The following is a 21007-nucleotide window of genomic DNA, read 5'->3' as shown; positions in this document are numbered from 1 at the left end:
CATGAAGAGCTCTAGCATTTCAATTGAAGGTGATGAAAGCTTGGTATTTAAAAGGAAGGATCTCCTTGAGTGCCAGTCTGCTTCAGTGAAACTTTGGGGTTTTTTGCAGTTTCATTTTGTGAATGGGATACGTTGCACAGTTAAACTAACCAACCTCCAATATTTCATTGGCTTGGAGAATGAAAGCATTTATCTAAGTGGAAACTTCTGCTGAATAGATGATTCTCATTATTCTGTTGGATTGATGCATGTGCAGTTTGTATGGTATTTCAGACCTGATATGTCTACAGAGGCTTGTAAAACAGGGTCGATATATGTGCATAGGACAGGATGCATATAGAATAACGTATGAGGTTTCTGTCTCATTCGCTGTTGAAGTTACTCAGTGATGTGTCCTGTTTCTCCTCAAAATTATTCCACATTCCAAAATACCTATTTTTGAAATGAATTTTCTCTCTGTAAGGAGTGGGAGGACAGCGACTAATTTGTAACTGTAACATGAAGCAGTAAGGAATTGGGAAATGCCCTAATTAATGTTCTTCATGCTCTTTCATTTTTTCCCTATTGTGCATAAGTATTTAATTATACATTTATATTCTGTTTTTTCCACAGGATATCCCCGCCTCATTCATTGCACAAGAATGACAGAACTTAGTAAAGGAAGCAGTCATTTAATACTTAAGTTTATATTCACTGTTGATTTGCAGCCCTGAGTCTCGTTTAAAGTGCTTCATTCAAACTGTTATAAATGAAAAGTTAAAAAGAGTTGCATGCTATTCAGTGGAAGTCCATATCTTTATGTAGAAATTTTGTGTCTGAGCACTTGGCAGTATCTGTGTCAAACAGAGAAATAGCAGCATTCTACAGATGGAGACCAAGGAGAGTTTAAGAATTTTTTCCCAAGACCATAGGAGACGATTGTGGCAGAGGTGGTGATAGAATTATTGCTCTGCTTACTCCTCTTTATGTCACTCCTTAACATTCATCAGTATCTCTTCTTTTAGCATTCCCTTCCGCTTTCCTTCTGATCCCTTTTCATGTAGCCTGCACAGTTGTACTTCCTCCTGGCTTTGCTGTGCACAGCTATCGTTTACTTAGGCCATTATTGGGGATGGGGGAATGTTTTGTTGTGTGCTTTCCCTTGGAAGAAGGGCAGACTTTTAGGAACCCTTTACTTGTTTCATTGAATTTGAGTGAAAGATAGTGTTTCTCCCACAGCCTCCCTAATGATTTTTGTAGGGAATTGTTGTGAGGTTGAGAATTATGTCAGATGTGTGTGTTGTGGCCTGCAGTCCATGTGTGCCATTCTTTCTTGAGAGACTAGAAGAGAATGAGATGATGTTTATCCATCCTCCTTTATTTTCTTCTCATCTCTAAAAGGGCCATTTGTCTCTGGTCCTATATTAATATTGTAATAAGGATCCACTGGACACCATTTGGTGATGTGGTGTCATGGTGTCCAAAGTGAAAATGTATCTGGTCTATCATATTTTGGGACCAGATACATTTATTTAATCATAAATTTTAAAACTTTCAGCATGGATCAGAGTGATCTGCATATCCTGTGACCTATTGCAATAATGCTCAAATTACATTGCCTATTGAATTTTGGCACTTTCCCTATAGGAATTTTGTATCAAAAAATTTTCCTGTTTTACTGTATTGACTCTGTACCAATGTTTTTGGATAATTGAGGTTGTCCAGAAGTTTCCAATTATGTATAGGCAGAGACTTCCAAGAAGCAGCATAAACATTTTGCTCAAATTCTATTTGCTCTTCTGTTGAAAGTAATGAAAGAAAATTTGACCAATATATTTTAAAACAATAGATTATTCAATGGGAATTTAGTAAAAAGTCTCAGTATGTAATTATTATTCTAACAATTTCCTATCTAGGAGAGTCTAGAGAGCGTAATTATTTAGAACTGTGAAAAGGTAAAGCACTTATTTTACAAAAAGGTGATAGAACTTCTGAATTTTATTCAGACATATATGATCATGAATTCCTCTCAATGCTGTAGAAGTTAACATTGCTTTTTATTCAAGCACTTCTGCTGTTTTCAAAAAGTTGTGTTGGTTAAAAATGGCAATGACCTATAAGCATGCCAACACATTTCTATCTGTATTTTTTGTATGACAGGAAATCCAAGAGCAATGAAGGACGTTTTCTTGCTGCCATTTGCCATGTAATAAAGTTGTTGTTTCTTTGCTCCATACCATACATACTACACATACCCTATTATGTTTAAGAGGTACTGTAAGACTATGACATTTGAGGAGATGTATCAATACTGTTTGGTTTGAAAAGGCATTTATTGTAAACAGTATTGGAGGGCAAATTTGATGACTTATAAAGGCTTGTATGCCAAGGAAGGCAGACTAAAAGACAGATATTAGACAAGGTGCTTTCTTCTCTATTATGAAGTGGTGTTTACTACTTGGTGAATGGTGTCAGCCTGGGTAGATGACCCCTGTCGCATCTATGTAACTTGTGCCCCAGCAAAACACAATTCCTATGGCTTGAGCAGAGACTTCGCAGATGTAGATGTAGCTTCTCAAATGGAGGATTTAAAATAGTTGATAACTAATGTCATGCAGAGATTTTTTTAATTCCTTTTGGTAACATAACTGCGGAGAATTTTTTTTTAATGCTTTGGTTTTCAAGTTTATTATGTTCCATCAGACGTCCTAATTCGTGAGTAGCTGATTTCTGGAATAACTGCTTAGCTCAAGAACGGCATATGATAATTCATGGTCTGTTTTCAGTAGTGTATTCTCTGTGGGTAAGAGTGAAGTGTTACTTTGAAATATCCTTTGTTTTTGCACTTGAACTTGCCATAGTATTGTCCTTTTCTGAAGTAGTTATGTTGTAAGAACCTTGCTATTCCCCCAGTATTATCAGTTTAGTTCTTTTATTCCTCTATAGTGGCTACCTTGTAGCCTTATTTGGTAAAAGTTCCGTTTCTACTGTTCCTGCAGTAATTATCATTTCCGCTCTGTCAGGCTTTATTGTTTTATGCTCTTTTTGCTGCCAGATGAAATATTTTTTTCTTTTAACAGACACTGGCAGACACTTGAAAATGTCAGAATTCTTGGTCAACTTGGTTAAAAGATTAACTTTTTAAACTTTCTGCAACAGTAATCAAGCAAGTTGGTCTGTCTGTCACAGTCTTTCTCGCTCAAAAAAAAAAAAAAGAAAAAGAAAAGGATCAGGACATTAGAGTTTATTCACTGGTTTAGATGGTAATTTGAAATTTAATCTGTATAAATGATGACCATTCTTGAAATATTTATTCATGCAGCAGCATTGTAACAGCTGTAGCAAAATGAAGGCCAAGGATTTTTCCTCAGACGCTGGACTATGTGGCTAAACTAGAAAGAAAGACAAATAATGGCGGAACTATTTTATGAATTGTTTACATCCTTATAGGAGATACTAGGAAAAAGCTATTTCCCAGCCTGAAGAGCCAACACAGCTTCGGAGGAACCACTTATCATGAGCATCAATTTAACAGATATTCCTTTTTTCCAATCTCCCTTTGTTGTATAAAGTAAATTTAAGCAGACAGGAGAATGAATTCATTTACTTACAATCCAGGCAGTGCAGTGTAGGCTTTACTAATCTGAACCACTAGTGGACTAAAATTCTGCCCTGTAATGTAAATGTACTACTCTGTAGTCTGAGCAGCACTCAGGGTTTTAATGCATTTTCAATTATTGGCCACCTATACTCAAATTACAAAGAAAAATTATGTCTTAAGGATTTTGTTGTTGTTGTTGATATCCACATCTGTTCAGAAGGAATGCTTTCTTTCCCCCATGTATTTATCAGTACTTGTCATCAACAAATAGTTCTGGTTTCTACCATACAGTTTACAGCATCTGTGAGCTCTTTCTCCATAATCTTAAAATAATTGTTCAAATTTGACATCTTTCCCTCTGGTTCTAACAGAGGCCAGATGTTAATTTAAAGAAAATACATTGTTTAGCCAGATGATTTTAATGAGGTTGAACTTAGACAAGCCTGTTAGCAACTCATTTCCACTCCCTTGCTCACCTTAAGGACTTTAGAAGCAAAAGTCCATCTGCTCTCAAAGCACTCACCAAACTGTATATTATAGAGAACACAGTTTTTGGATGTGCAGTCATAGGAAAAACCACAAATGGAAATGGTACAAAATCCACACCTGTAGCCATTCAAAAACACATGGAGTATGTTTCCCTCAAAGTTAAAGCAAAACAGAACACAAAGTTAAAATGTATAATGCTTTATTTTACTGTATATGGTTTTAATTTATAGGGATTAGTTTATGCACATCTGACTTGAAGTACTGTAAAAAGAGAGCTAAGAGTGCATTTATTTGAATGATTACATTGTTGCATATTCAAATAAACACACTACCTTATACGGCTATAATTTTGTTATTGCTAAACCAAATGTCTTTGCACATACCTCACTGAAGATCAAGTATATGCCAATTTTGGCTTAAAAAAGAATAAAGTTGCCTTTGAATTATGCAAGCACAGAAGAGTGACAAATTTCTTTACTGGTTAAAGTATGGCATTTATCATGGATAGATTTGTTGCAAATGGGTTTGTATTTAAGGTGTGCTTTTGAACGTAACACAATCAGAAGGAAGCAAGCAGCTATCACTGCTTTACTGATCGCAGTCTTTCCCCATTCAGCCTCTCTGCTGTCTATTCTGGTTTTGTTTATTCTGCTCCAGATAATTCCCCCATCTCTGCACAATGTAGCCTATATAACTTTCACCTATCCATTCCACCTATAATTAGTTCTTAGATTTGAGTATCACTGTAATTGAGAGGCCTGTTTTGTGTCAGAGGCACAGAGATTTCTGGATCTTCCTTTTAGAACATGAACTTTATTTTCATTATGTGCACATTTTAATTCTTTGAGTTTTCTATCTATCTGTAAAAAATCTGAACTGTTAAAAGGGACCTGTGAACTTTCAACCAGGGATTTACAGTTGTGAATCAAGTTGAAGTCCATGGGAATTGCAAACTTTTTTTTACAAACCTCTTCCAAAGTCTTGAGGGATGCCAGTCAATGAACAGAAGGAAAATTGGGTATTTGCTGCTTGCACAGCGAAGGAGTTGAGTTTTAAGAAACCCAATCACAGAGAGTATTTCTCGTCTGTATTTTATTCAGCCAAATACCTCGTTAATTTGTCATGTTGGTTGTATTTTTAGTTTAATTTAAAGATGATAAGCTGAGCTACCAAGTCAAATTTTTGTATTTTATATTATTCAGACACTTCAAGTTTAGGGGAACTTTCAGCAACTTTTCGTGTTGTAATTTAGGAACACCAGTTCTCCGACTTCTCCCTGAGAGGGACTGCCTCTGTCGGTGGATTGTATAGGGCAGTGGTCTCCAAACTTCTTTGATCGCATGTGCCTATCAGTAAAAAAATTTTGAGCACGCACCCCCAATATGTGTATATTTATTTATAAATGATATACATGTACTACTGTATATGTCATATATATGTACATTATAAAACATATACAAAATAGAAACTAAAGCTGAATGAGATAAAGGTGAAGTAAACTCTATTTTGAAAATGTATATTGCTTATTAATGGTACAAAACTTATTTCTTTCCAGCATCCCAGTAGATTGTCTTGCACACTGCCATGGGTGAGCACACCCTGCTTTGGAGACCACTGGTACAGGGGGAACCAAAGGAGAGCAGCTTCATAACATAAGCTGTAATATTATCTTTCTGCAGTTAGTATGTGTCCATCGTGTCTCTCTTACTTATTGTTTGATTATATTAAATTCAGCCTGTTATGTTAGATGTTATATGTGAAGGTGCTAGAACACCTTTTTTCAATCTGATCAGAAGTTACGTAGGTCCAAGAATGCCTATTGGAACAACAGGGGCAAAGGGATTTTTTGGACTTACACACATTTTGGTGCACAGGGTCAGGTACAACACTGTGGTGTGAAGCTAATTGATGGGGTTGTACACAGCTCAGGGGAGTTGGATGCATGGTTTAATTGCTTGGAACTGGACACAACCAGCCAGAGCACTGACTGTATTTTAGGTTTGCGCAGCTTGTGCAACAATTTATACAGCTATTATGTGTTGTTAAAAGAACCACAATGAGAAGTGTTGAAGTTGTGTGTTTTTAAATGAATTTCCAACTGTACATTCTCTGCAGAGTAACCGTTATCCTTCCTGCTCGTTAGCAGTGACTCTGCTCCTTTCCTTCTTCAGAACTCCAGGATTTGAGTCTCTTGCTTTTCACTGGTCTCCTATGACCTAATTTATTACTCAAACTCTGAATAATATCCTTCCCAATATTCTCATATTGTGTCACCTCCTCAAAGTCAACTCCCTAGAAAACTTTCCAGTTTCTTGTGGTGTAGCCAGTGCCAGAAAATCTTAGATAGCTTATGTTTTTCATGTTTTTTAACTAGTCCAGGAAGGTCTGGATTACGAGCTCTTACTTGTATGTTAATGGGTATCGTCTTTGAAGAATCTATTCCTACTTTATTCTTCTTGTAAACTTTTTCACACAAAAGTGAGCACTGTCGTAGTGTTACAGTAATCAGAGAGCGGTCTCCTGATGTTTGGAAATGATGGAATTTTTGTAATGACTGCAGTTTTTGTGGCTTTTCTTTTTCTATTCTAAACATAATTTTGTTATTGGAGGATGTCTTGTGTATGGGATGCAGTGGATCAGTGTTCATAGACCCTTTGGATCTAAGGTTGGGACTTCATCCCACTCACCAAATCTTAGTGAGATGCCTGAGTCAGGAGCCTAGCAGTTGGTGATGACAGACATCTTTATGGCAGGTTGGCCTATGGATGGCCTGAATGGCCTGCTGGGTGAGCTTCTCTTCACTGACAGAGTGGGAAACCTCAGGTAACAACACTCCTAACTTAGGTGGCTCAAGAAGGCACAAAAGGTTACATGGGATGAATCTCAGCTGAAATATCTATTATTCAGTTGCCAGAAATGGTAAGGATGCCGATGTCCCTGGCTAGTGTCACCTTTGCTGCTTCTGTGGTCTTCAGAGCCTTTGCATAACAGAGGCGTGACCAATCGCTTAAAGGTTTCTCGGAACATATTGCCACATTGTCTGATGGTAGCCAAGTAGCTTGATGTCCAAGAGCAGCTCTTTTCTCTGCCTTACACTACTGGGTGGTGTTACTTTTTTACTCCATGCAAGAGTCCAGTACGGTTTTTGGAAATAGCTTAATAGGAGCATGGTGTCAGAGCAGAGGATCAGTTCAGTGACTTCATCAGATTGTAACAGTGCATGAGGAATAACAGCTTAGTGTCTTTGTGGTCAAGTTACTCATTAATCCTGTAGACCTTAAAGGTGGGTCATGCTTCTCGGCTGACACCGGAAGGGAAGAGTACAGCCTGGAAGGATCCTGTAGCGGTAAAGATGCTTGTTGTTCTTGTTCTCTCTGTTGAAAACAGATACATTACAACATTAACTAATACATGTTAGTATTACGCGTGCTCAGGCTCACGTACGCTATAGAGAGGAGTAAGAGCCTTAAAAGCGCTGGGAACATAGGAAGGGTTAGTTTTCATTGGGCACTGGGCACCTTGATTTCAGTGCTCCCACTTTGACAATGGCAATTAATAAGTTATTCAGGATTGCTTAAAGTGATACCTAGAAAGTCTTTACACTGCAACATACTATTTTGCAATCTGTTTACGTTTTGTATTCTGCAGGAAATTTTTTTAAGAATGATGGTTATAAAAGAAGTGTTGCTAACTTGCTACACTTTCAAACCCAGCCTTCTCTAGAGATTTTATTTCAGTTGCAAATGTCTTGCACAAAGAAGGAAACTAATACCAACACACTGTAGAAATCTGAAGAAATACCTAGGGTAGCTTTTCTGTATGTGTTAGCATCATTATCAAAGGTTTGACACTGGCCGTTTTTAATGCATTAATTCCTGATAAAGAGCAACTAGTGGTTTTTTTCCTTAGTATACTCTTCTAGGCCTAACTCTTGTGTTATACTCAATATATCAGGACCAGCTATAATAAAATAAATAGATTAACCAAATATGATCAGGGTAGGAGTGAGTCATCCCTTAACGCTGTCTATCCCCTTGCCTCTAAAAATAATGTCTGAATTGTCTCAGATATTGAGAATATTAGAAGCAGGTTTAGCAAAGAGTGACTGTGAACATCATGTCTGGTAGTGAGCCAGAATCCTCCTGTCAAACATTTCTCATCTACCATGATTTTTGCTATACCCTTTCTATGTTGAGTAACCACAGCTTTAGGCCATTTTCCATGACACAGCGTGCCTTTTATTTTTCTGATAACATATGAATATTCTAATAGTTTTTCAGCCATCACATTCTTTCCACACTGTAACACTTCAATAGTTTTTTGGCAGCTTTTGGTCAGATGGTGCTCAATCACCTACACACAGGCCTATGGCTGCATTTGATGTGTCTGAGGATAGCTGGCCTATCACACAAGCTTGGAAGGATGTGATACAGGTCCTACGAGACTCCCATGCCCTTTGGACCCACATTGAGGGATGGGTGAAATACCCAGGGGCGTAACAGATGTCTCGTGGTTGACTTTGTGTACACATCTTGAAGTCACCAACATTCAGCTTTTCTTCTTGATGTGTTTGAAAGTACTGAGTTTAAAACTGAGGAAGACATACGAGTAGTACAGTGAAATTATCTTGTGCGTGTTCCTTCTGAATTTCTTGCTGGTCATGATGCTCATGCAACGAGTACATATTTCTCTGAAATGTAATGCAGCTTTGACCTTTATGATCTGAACCTGCTCCCCAGTTTTCAGTATCGGGATCTCCCATAGTTGACGATGTAGCCTCCATTAAAGAATGACTGATACCCCACTACTGATATGCTTTTATAATGAGAAACTGAGACATAGTGGGACAAGCATGTAGACTGAGACAGCTTAAACATCAGCATCTACATATGAGGTGCATGTTGATACTTACGTTATGGGCAATGAAGATTTAGAAATTTGTTCAGCTCGCTCTAATACAAACACAGAGAACTAAGGCAATACCTGCTTGACTCTATTTTTCTTTGGATGGGGTCTCACAGCTTTCCATCCCCAGTGAAGACAGCACCCCTCCCCCTTTTTCCTTAAGTAGACAGTTCTTCTTTTCTAGTGTATATCTAATTTGTTACACTTACTGTACCTTATTTACAGTGAGTTGACACTACCATTAAGTGATGCTAATCACTAGACAGCCTTTCAGCAGCTCACATAAAGCTCAATTAGTCGTGGAGATAACGATCATCCCAGAAGCTGAGCCTGTACTTACCAGCTGAGTTAGAGAATGAATTTTAAATGGAAAGTTTGCTGTTGGGAGATACGAAAATGTGAAATGCCTGAAGATATAGGTGATCTGATTTTGTGATGCTTTCTTCTACTTGCCTTCCTTGGTAATTGCCATGTAGTGCTGCATTAAGTAACATCACAGACATTCCTCCAATTAGGCTTTAAGGTACTACGTGATTTGTTAAAGCTTCATGCTGATAGTGGTACATGGAGGAGTTTGAGAAGAACTGGTGAAGTACAGTTTCATTTAAAGAGATACATCTTCCAAAATTGTGAGAACAACAGTGAAAACATTAAGAAAATAGCTAGACTGCATTCGAGCAGTGGACTTTCTTTTTTTAGTGTTTCTTTTCTGTTTATTTTAAATGTATTGTTCTGGATCTGTAATAGAATATAAAAAACCAGCTTCTGTAATTCCCAGTTTTAGAACTATGTTGTCAACATGTATACTGCAATGAAAATGCATGTTTGTCTATGAAAAAATGTAGACAGTTTATTTTGTAAAATGATATGACTGCAGCCTGAAAATGGTCATGGCTACAACAGACACATAGTATATCTGTAACATTTTTCTTCACAAATGTAAACATGCAGCAAGTTTAAAATAACTGAATTGATAAATCATCAAATAGCCATAGGCAGGATGACAGCTACTGAGCTTACTTAGTGCAATGTCTCTTTTTTCAGATTTTTAATACGTGCAGTGTGGCATTTCATGGAGTAGGGAAGAGTGACAGAAAGAGAAGGCTATTTGGGAATTTCTTTATTTTTTTTCTGTTGAGAGGAAGAATCCTTCTAGAGCAAGAGCAGTTCCCCAGGATTCTTGGCAGCATATTTTAAAGTGTAAAATCCTGCTTGTCCTGGCTTTGGTGACTAGTACTTGCTCATCTGCTCAGTGGTTCTCAACTCTGCTCAGTTCAGTCGTGAGACTGGATTCAAGCTAAGAACAGTGCTTTGGATCCAATCCTCAAAGCTACCTGCATTTTTCTCTAAATCTTTGTGTATGATTTTTCTTTGGTAAAGATTCTTTGACAAGTGAAAATTCAAAGTAGAATTGATTAGGAGAAAAAAATATGGAAAACTGTGAAAAGATCAGAATTACTTTTGGAAGTGTTCAGTCATGATTCAGCAAGGAAGAAGGAAGACACCAACCTGATTTTGTAATAAGGAGTGGGACACGGAGGGATCACCGATGACAAGTGGAAGGGGGGAAAATAGTGATAAGTATAAATTAAAAGTTAGTAAATATAGAAAGTTGGTAAGGGTAGCTAAAGAATTCACAGAAAAATATTGTAGGGTAGACATTAAATATTATATGAGAAGAAGCCCAGTAGTGGTACAGGAGATAACATACAACAGACACATTTATAAAATTATTACTGCTGATAGAATAAAAGCAGAAGGATTCAGTAACTATTTGGTTTTTGTGTGGAAACAATCTGTCCAGCATATGTGCATCATACAGAAATGCCTGATTACTTTCTGGAATGTTAGTAACTAGAAATACTGGTTAGAGATGTTTTCAAAGCGGATATAGGTACCATCTAGTACAGGAGAGCTGTTGAATTCAAGACAGTGATCTTAATAAAGAGGCCGAAAGGATGAAATCTCATGCTTTGTGAGAAGGATACAATGTTCTTTCCTCTTCTTTAAAAGTGTGGGTCCATGTTGGATCAACAAAAACTAGATTTCAAAAATATTTATAAATTTCACAGTCTAAGAGATATCTCTAAGTAGACTTCTGGTTACATCAATGAGCTTTTTAAATAGAGGAAACAAGAATGTCATCCTCAACAACATTTATTCCATTTCAGAAAGGGCCCGGGCGTACCATTTTTACAGCGTGTCCTTGGAAACTGGCAAAAAAAAATGCTGTTTTACACCATTGGCAGGAGATAGAGGCTAAAACTCTTTTCCCCTTAGTTGTTCTGCCTGGATTCCTCACACTGAAATATGGGTATTTCATCTGTTCTGTCATAACATGATACAATGAGGGATCCATTTCTAGGACACTTTATCTTCTGCCTAAAGCAATCCATTTTTTGAAAGCCCCATGTTCTCATAATGTTTAGAAGTTTAGCGTGCTCTTTGGAGCAAAAAAATAATTCAAAGACTCTTGTATCCTTGTTAGTAGTTTCTGGATAAAGAAATAATTTTATATAAAAGGAAGGCGCGTACGTCTGTATGTGGTGTGTGCACAGATCTCCTTACTCTGGGATTTTTAGAGGCAACCTGCTGCTTTGGTCTTCTTGACAGAGTTGAATGTGTTTGCAGGTGGGCTAGAGTGGAGTAAAGACAGTTGTCGTTACTTGAATGCGGTTCGTTCTCTTGCTCAAGAATTCCTTATTAGTTGAGTTCATCCTTGGACTCTGATGTTTGCTTACATCTTTAATGTTAACAGTCTTGAAAAGTCATGTGCACTCAACTGCAAACCAACAAAATGACCCCTCCAGTGCAGCTTAGCATTAATATTGTTTTGTGGGAGGGGGAGATATTAATAAGTGATTATATATAATTCCTGACAGATGTCGTCATTCTGCATTTATCCCTAGTGTGGTGGGCTTTTTTTTTTTTAATAATTTCAACAGTGCAAATATAAGAAAATAATTTTACCTGCAGAAAATTACATTTATATGCAGAAAAGATTGTTTGTATTTTGGAAGTGTTAAACTCATTTCAGGACTGTTCTTTGAGGCTGACTCTCTTGATTTTCTTCGAGACATTTTTTTTTTGTCCCAGAAAACGTGCATGATCCAGACAGGAATAACACCACAAAGCTTCTTTATTTTGGCAATAATGTGGTTTCCGTCTGGATAAACAGCAGTACTTATGATCCTGTTCCCAAGTGGGGGAGCATTACTTTGTTAAAGATCCCTTGGTAATAATAGTTTAAAAATATATGGCAAATTCTAATGAAGTCGGTGACCACGTTAATTCACAATAGCTGAGAACCCAGTTTAGTAGCTGTGTATTTTTTCTTATCATACCATTAGGTTTGAGGTAAGTTCCTGTTTGAAATTTTTTCCTGCAGTGTTGCAGATCTTATTTCTTTCCAGAGGAAACATCTGAAGTGCCTTCAGTGTCATGTTCAGCCTTTTAGGATGATTTCTATTAATGTACTGCAGCATTCAGAGTAAAAACTTGTTTGATAAGATCCTTGTTATAATATTTACACATCTACTGATAAGCAATGTGAAGGTGACACTATAAGGGACCACATTTGATATAGTTCCTCTGTATCACTTTCTGATCAGAAGTCTGGCATAATGGAACATGCCACCTTGAATGGCATACAGTAGGTTTTTCCCCACTTCTGAACATTTTCAGTTGTTTTATTTCTTTCTCACTGAACAAATGTGAATGTTAATGTGCCCACTGAAGTGACAACTGTGTTTTTTCACAAGATTAAGACTTGGGAGTTCCTATGCAAAAGAACATGCATATAACAACTTTGAATCTATTGTGTTGATGATAGTTATAACTACAGAAGCAGAGAATAAGGAGAAACAAAATCCTGGGAGTATATAAACAAACTAGATTTTGGTGTTCTTATTCACAAATGGTATTCATCAAGTCTGATAAAAACAACCTCCAAGTAAAGATGTTCTTTAAAGTATGCCCCTTACCTATACTGCTCTATTGTCATTCCTACTAATTTACAGTTATTTGTTGTAAAATATTACATGTTTAAATTCATGCCATTTCAGGGGAATCTGTGTTTGTGTAAGCTAATTTTAAACTGCTTAAACTAGCAATAAACCAAATTAAACTATTTACTTGGAGAGATTTCTATATGGCAATTATTCTATTGTATTTTTTACTTTGTATCTTTTTGGTGTACCCAGCTGAGAAAGTGTGCAGTGTTGTTCTACCCACCTTTTCTGGACTGATTTTCCAGCAACACTTACTTTTACAAGCATCTTTCAAAATATAATTGCATGTTGTTATACATATTACAGGGTATTAATCTACCTGCGTTCTTGCCTTATACTTAAGCCATTATTTATGGACAAGATTGCATTCAACAAAGGAAACCAGAGCAGAGCCTCAAAATATTTTTCCCTTCTTGTTGAATACTGGAGATTTTATTAAAGGATGCTGTGATGGGGAGGCTTATCCCCCACACAGTGCTGCCATTTGTCACACACCCTGACTGCTCTCTCAGTAGTAGCCGGGAGTAACCATTTCTACAGGACTGCTCATGTCTGGAACCAAATCTGGTGCTGTCCTCACTGTTTGGATCAGTGAAGAGCAGTGGTACGTAACAAGGGATTTGTGGGTGGTAACCAGGCTATTCACATGAGCAGGGCATCACTTTCCTGTTTTCAGTGGGGAGCAGAAAAGAGAAAAGACCTGTTGGAGAGCAGCATAGGGGAAAGGGACCTGGGGGTCCTAGTGGACAGCAGGATGACCATGAGCCAGCAGTGTGCCCTTGTGGCCAGGAAGGCCAATGGCATCCTGGGGTGTATTAGAAGGGGTGTGGTAAGCAGGTCAAGAGAGGTTCTCCTCCCCCTCTACTCTGCCCTGGTGAGGCCGCGTCTGGAATAGTGTCCAGTTCTGGGCCCCTCAGTTCAAGAAGGACAGGGAACTGCTAGAGAGAGTCCAGCGCAGAGCCACGAAGATGATTAAGGGGGTGGAATATCTCCCTTATGAGGAGAGGCTGAGGGAGCTGGGTCTCTTTAGCTTAGACAAGAGGAGACTGAGGGGTGACCTCATTAATGTTTATAAATATGTAAAGGGCAGGTGTCATGAGGATGGAGCCAGGCTCTTCTCAGTGACATCCCTTGACAGGACAAGGGGCAATGGGTGCAAGCTGGAACACAGGAGGTTCCACATAAATATGAGAAAAAACTTCTTTACGGTGAGGGTAACCGAACACTGGAACAGGCTGCCCAGAGAGGTTGTGGAGTCTCCTTCTCTGGAGACATTCAAAACCCGCCTGGACACGTTCCTGTGTGATATGGTCTAGGTAATCCTGCTCCGGCAGGGGGATTGGACTAGATGATCTTTCGAGGTCCCTTCCAATCCCTAACATTCTGTGATTCTGTGGTTTTTCCTCTGCTGCTGGAGCTCTCGCCATCAGATTTACTTTAAAAATTGTTTGGTTGTTGAAATAGAGTGTTTCTCTTAAAATATAAACATTAGGATAAATTCAGAGATGAATGTAGAGGTGTTATGCTGTTAAGTCAAGGCCACTTAAAGCTGCTTTTCTTTTCTCCCTGTGCTTCCCAAAGCACAAGTTTGTAATATGAAGATTATCTTAATCTTACTTAAAAAAAAATATTATTTGGTTACTTAACTTGCAATTTCTTTACATAACACCTCTGAATTGCAACTAGGAATCTGAAGAGAAAACTCTTTAGGATGAAGAAGTTAGAAAATTGAGGGACAACAGGAACGATGTGGCAAAAAAAAACTAAGGGAATAGGGAAGAGTCTAAGCTGTAGGGATAGCATCATTAGTGCAGTTCATGCCTCTGTGCCTTTTGTGAGTTACTGTTAGAGTTTCTGCAATTAGAAAGTAGAAATAAGTTTGGAGCGATTGCACAGTTCTATATATAGCACCTCTGGGTTTCAACTTTTACCTAAAACATATGGTGTTACAGACACTACATTACAAGAATGTTGCATATGGCAGTGCTTCCCCTCGCTAAATGCCATCTCTTCTTTCCTGTGAAAAAATGTGTTTGGTAGGACTGTGTGCTAGTCCCTGCACTTTCTGTGTGCTTAGTAACAACGTGGATGAAAGATGCCCAAACAGCTGTGGGGCATGTAGTAATGCTGGATAACTGTGTAGTACTCAGACAACATTAATCTGCTGATTCGTGATGCATCCAGTGGAAATACTGTAATCAAATGAGCAGTTTAAGGTTTTCCTTGGAGAGTCTGTTGATGTAATTGAATAGTGCTTACACTTGAATAGTTGATAGCATGTAAATAGAAAAGGCAAAGAGTGGTGAGGGAACACGAGACAGAAACTCGCATGTTCCCTGAGGTGTAAAAGAAATGGAATTTGGACAGTCAGATGAGGAACACTTCAAAACCCGTCTTCATTTTCTTCAACACTAGTTACAGGAAGGGAGTTTCCATCCATCCTAAGGGCTTGTTTGGGTAAGCGTGGGCTACTTTTTAAGGATTAGGAGGATTTACGTGCTTGGAATTTGCTTTGTTACACATTATTTTGATTAAATGAAAACATTCGGACTTGATTGAATTAGTTTATCTGGAGCTGTTCAAGGTTGTTCGAGTATCTTGAAAACAAATTAGATGATGTAATTACATGGACAAACTGTATATCGGTGGTTTCCTAGCTGCTTTGTTGGTGATTTCATGCCCTATTCTTGTGTTTCCAACCCATAGCTGTGGCAGCTTTATCAGGATTCATGTTGCAAATGTTTTCCTTTTTCTATGCATTCAGCCTTTCATATGTTCCCCATGAGGGCATCTTGACACACCTTCTCTGCTTGGCTCATTTTGAACAGTATTACCCACTAAGCTGTGCCAGGCTGGGGGGAATTAAGGCCTTTGGATGCCAGAGAAATCAAAGCTTGTTATTACCAATTGGTTGCCCAACAATGAGAAGAATACTTAAAATGTTTGTAATTCCTTAAACCTGTCTCTACATTTCTAAAGGATGGTTGTTCATTTATATTAAGAAATCATTAAATTTGTTCAATCATATGTTGACTGATCCTTAAGAAAGAGAACTGCTGTAAGCCAAGTCTCTCAACTAAGTGAAGAATTTGTTGCCTTTCTTAGGTCCATTAATACTTTCTTTGTTTTGTTTGTAAGATACCCACATGTGAACTAAAATTTCTTGTCATCTTGTGCAGACCTATCTCCACGTTTTTATCAGGCTTCGAGCAGCTAGAGGGTTTCACACCATAATGGATATTTTTATTTCCCTTTTTTTTTTCCTTTTCAGAGGAAATGGTAACAGCCCAGTGAGAATCAGGCTCCAGTGCGCCCTTTGTCTGAATGCCAATTGTGAACAGACGTGCAAACCCAGCAACTTCTAATGGTCTCTCCCAGTGCATGGGTCTGGTTTTTGTCGGGAATGTCCCCATGCCTCTGGCAGTGTTCAGCCATTCTGTTTGTTTAAGTTCTTTAACCTCAATGACAAAACAAAACAAAGCAAAAAACTTCCATCAGAAGTTGAGCTGTTCAAACATACCCTGGCTTTATATCCTGTTCCTATCTTAAGTGGTTCTTTCCCCAGGGCTCTTTGGTCTTTGTTAACCTGAGATTCCCAGAGCCTTGTCGAGGAAAAGTAGCATTTCCTTCCTCTGCCTTTTTGGAGGCTTACCCCCCTTCAGCACACTTTTCTCAAATGGTCTGTGTGTAATTGCAGCTCCAGTGAAGTTGTGTGCCTGTGATTTCCAGCACCAGTGTCATAATCAAATGTAGCCCTTTTTCCTAGCCATAAACTACCTGAGAAAGTGTCGCAATTAGTGTGTGTGCTTATTTATACCTATTTGAAATTATCAGGTATTTTATTTCGACGTGTTTCATTCTTAATTTTTTGTGTTTTTTTTTTTAAGTTCTCATAATATTTGCCATTTGAGATTATCAGGTTTTCAGTTTAGCCTGGCAATCACATCCTATTTGGTTTTACATGGATGAATATAACTTATAATTGTATATTTCAGAATTTTTAGTCTTTTTATTACAGAATTTTATATTCTCAGAATAGATTTAATGTATTCTCATTTAAAGTTCATTTCTCATAGGTTAGGCCAGACCTTCAAGAGATGTAAGTCAATATGTCTGTACATAAATCAGTTGACCGAGTGATTTGCACCACATGATAATGTGGGCAGCTTGGAATTTTTATTTTCTGTTATGTATAAATACTGAGAAATTAAACATTCTTCATTATTTACCTCATACTAGACCTTTCAGTGGCATTTGTTTGCACTTATTTGCACAAGTTATTTGTGTGAATACCCACAGCAAACAGTTACAAAAAGGGACATGAATGGACTCTTTTTTCTATTGGTGTCTTCCTTCCCAGTATTTTTAGCACAAACTTTTGTTTGCTTGAAAGCAAAGCTTTTCACATGCCTGTTCCTTACCCTGCGGGCTCCTGCAGGAGAGGAAAGCCTATGGAGCGCCCTGTAATGCAGAGATACTCACGTGACGTGGCCTTCCAGACACCAACTGCTTTATAGGAACAGGAGCTCAGAAGAAATTAATTTTATTTTGGTGGAAATACTGGGTATATTTATATTGTTTAAAAGCTGGGTTTTGCATGTTACCTTGTTGCCTCAAGGCCAGAGAGGGTGGGAAGAAAATCTATGGGACAGGCTTCTTTCACTCAAGGAATTCCTCAGGAAAACTATTTCTGTTTGATTTTGTTTCATTGTACTTCTTTCGAACACCAAATTGCTGTCCCCTTAATGCTACTTTACACTATTTCATTGTGCGATGTTACTTTTGCAGGAAAACCATCTTAACTTTCAGCCTTGCTCAGGCAGATCTTTACAAGTACCTAAAATTCTTTGTATGTTGTTGCCATTGTTGCCAGTAAACCTGCTCATTTGTGGCTGCTCGAGGAGAAATGGTACAAGAACGAAAGAGATAGCTGTCATGCTTTAATTACTACTGCAGTCAAAAATCATTCATGTTGCCCTGAAGTAACAGCCATCCTGTAAGGACATCTTTTACACACTCAGATAAAGTCCCAGCGGCGTTGGGACCCAAAAAAGTGAGGCCGGCGCTGGCGTGAATAGCCTTCCAAAGTCAACTAGGCCTTTCAGCACAGTGCCACAGCTTGAAGTACTTTCAGTCAGTTTATATGAAATGAAAATATGAGATAAGACGAGAAAAATATTAAATATACATTTGCAGAAGAGAGTGGAAAAACAGCTCTGGCTGTTTACATTTGTGCTTGGACCTATCTGGCAATCAGGCAGCGCCGTTCCAGACCCTGTCAATACAGCGTGAGGGTGCTCTGCGACGAGCCGGGCTGATTGCACTGTTTCTTGAGCAGTCTTCCTGGGCCAAGCGAGTTACGCAGCTGGGTTGGAACTCCTTGGGCTGCTGAATGTCCTACTTTGTCTTCTTGCAATGCACAACACTCAGGTTCATTTTCCAATACTGACTTTTTACATTATTAATAATAGCAATAGGCTGTGGTTGTCCAGAGATTACACCTCTTGGAATAATAAGCACTAGGTTCCTAATTACTTTGCAGTATCTACAGTTTCTCATTTTTATTGTAATTCAATATAGACCGAACAATACCAATCCAGCAAAATGCCATATTACTGTAAAGTCTAGGTTTTTATTTATTTATTTTCACAGTCAGAATCTTATCTTAAAGATGATAAATGGATCCTCTATGCTATTGCTCCAGAAGTCTTGGATTTCTGAACAAATGACCTTAGTTTGTCTTGAACAAAAACTTATGGTATTTTTCCTGTTGTTTTTACATCATTTAGTTCTTGAAAATGTTGACAGCTCAGCTAGATTATGGTTGGTTATTAAGTCCCACATCATATTTTTTAAAGTGATGAACCTTGCCTCTTACTGTTTGTATCTCTGAGTTAAGAAATATTTTTCATTCAATGTTGACATTTTTCATGTTTCATCTGATAATTTATATTGCTCTAAATGTGCAAGTACTACCTGGCACAGAAGTAATTACCCTTGTCTTTATATTGGAGTTAAAACATTTTAATACTTTGGAATTTGTCTCTGAAATAATTTGAGTAGAATCTCTTGATATTTTTATGATCTTCATGGATGGGTGTACAAATTAGCTTTTTTTATCTGAGAGATAATGTTAAGCAGAATTCTAGATACTCAGTAAGACATGATTTTCCAGAAAACAGCCAAGGCTTACAGTGAAAATGGAAAATTTATCCCCAGTACTGTCTGCTCTCCGGTGAGTTTTTCCCCAGTCTTCCAGGGAAGTGTAGGTGGCCCAGGATTTTCAGAAATGGGAGGCTGACTAAATAAGAATACCTGTACCAAAGCATGAATAAGAGGTACAGACAGGCACCACATTAATTTAGCATCTTGCTTAATATCATGATGAACTAAAATAGCTGGGATTTCTCAGGGAAGAATGCGCTTCCCATGTTTGCCATGGAGAGAAGATGCGAATCAGGCAGAGGGCGAAAGGAGGATTTGTTGTGGAGAGACGATGCGAACCAGGCAGAGGTCACAAAGAGGGGAAGGGAAGTGGTTCTACCACAAGGCAATTAAAAGTGCATGTCAGATGGATAGTCATTCTACAGATGTCAGAAGAACAAAGGGCCCCAGCCCTATTCCTTTCCTCCTTGACTTCTGTGTCATATGTGGTCAGATAGTACTAAAGCTAAAGTCATTAACAACGCTTTTCTTTCTGTTTTCATTTCAGTTATTTGCCACCTTCCATGCATGAATGGAGGCCAGTGCAGTTCTAGAGATAAATGCCAGTGCCCTCCTAATTACACTGGTAAACTTTGTCAGATCCCTGTGCAGACTGCCAATACTCCAAAAGTGTACCATCACCCACAACAGGTGAACAAGGCTGTAGGATCACAAATTATCCACTCTACTCATACTTTACCACTGACGATGTCAGGACAGCAAGGTGTAAAAGGTAACTTTTTTCTTGATAGATATTTTTTTCCTTTGGAGTTGATTTTATTAACTAGTTTTGGGTATCCAACCAGTAACAGTAGTGATCTGTCTACATAGTTTGAATCTTGACACCACAACTTGAATCGTGAGCTCACCAGAATGATTGGAAAGTATTTTGATCAATGACTGAAATAATAAGAAATAACAGAGCTATTGAAAAGAGTTTGTAAGTAAATTTACTTCAGTTTACAGTGGAATTTAATGCAGATTGCAGAGTCAAAGGATAATGCAGGGTCTTCTTCCAGGAATGTAGACCTGTTCAAAAACAGAATGATTGTGGCTGAACAGAGTCCCTAAATTCCAGTATACCTAGATAGAAAGTTGCAGGTGATTCCATAGTTACTAGTGGAGAGAAGAGACAATACTTTTCAACATAACTAAATTTAAATCTAATGTAAAACTAAATATACAATCCATGTTTCTCTTTGTTATGTCATTTGGTAGAGTCCTGTAAGTTAATTTTGTGGTGAACTTTTTAATGTAGAAAGGACATGACATGATTCAGTTAAATAGAACATTCTTTCCAGGTGTTACAACACTATCATAGAAAAAAATGGTAAGGATTTCCTACTGCTAATCCTGTGAAGAAGGCAGAGGATCATAAACAAGAAAAACTGTGTTATTATTCAAATTCTGCCCAGTCAAAGAAAGTTCAGTCAGCTTCAGGTTTCCATTTCCCCTAGTACTTTTTTGTGAGATGACAAATTCTGATGACCTTGAAGAGGAGTGTTGTATTTGTTTCCTGTGTGTCCTGTGACTCTACGTAGCATTTTATCTGGGTGAGATCCTGTCCATATGGAGAGACCCTGCAATTCAGTTTCACAACATATAAATTAGTGTGAATTTTATTTGTTTCTTTGCATTGCCAGATTGTTTTATTTTTTTTTCTTGTCAAGGGTAATTTTGCAATTACCTCTGCAAGACTACTACCTCTGAAAAAACCAAAATATATGGGGGAAAGATGTGAGGTGGCTCAGTTGTTCCTAAATAACTGCTAAAAGAGGTCAAAATATTTATACGTTTGTGATAAATATATTTTTATGTA

At 37.9% G+C, this 21007-nt stretch overlaps 1 protein-coding gene across 6 annotated transcripts in view; it reads left to right on the top strand.

The window, feature by feature from the left end:
* The window catches only part of LTBP1 (latent transforming growth factor beta binding protein 1), a 156746-nt gene that overhangs the window by 23575 nt on the left and 112164 nt on the right, over nucleotides 1–21007 (top strand). For all 6 annotated transcript variants that reach the window (XM_068414396.1, XM_068414406.1, XM_068414387.1 and 3 more), the window contains one exon: nucleotides 19697–19921. In XM_068414396.1, coding sequence (XP_068270497.1) covers nucleotides 19717–19921 — 205 coding nt within the window. In that variant the 5' untranslated portion in view covers nucleotides 19697–19716. The remainder of the gene's footprint in view (nucleotides 1–19696; nucleotides 19922–21007) is intronic.

This window comes from Nyctibius grandis, chromosome 1 (genome assembly GCF_013368605.1).
Source record: "Nyctibius grandis isolate bNycGra1 chromosome 1, bNycGra1.pri, whole genome shotgun sequence".
NCBI lineage: Eukaryota > Metazoa > Chordata > Aves > Nyctibiiformes > Nyctibiidae > Nyctibius > Nyctibius grandis.
This window is presented reverse-complemented; position numbering and strand designations above follow the sequence as displayed.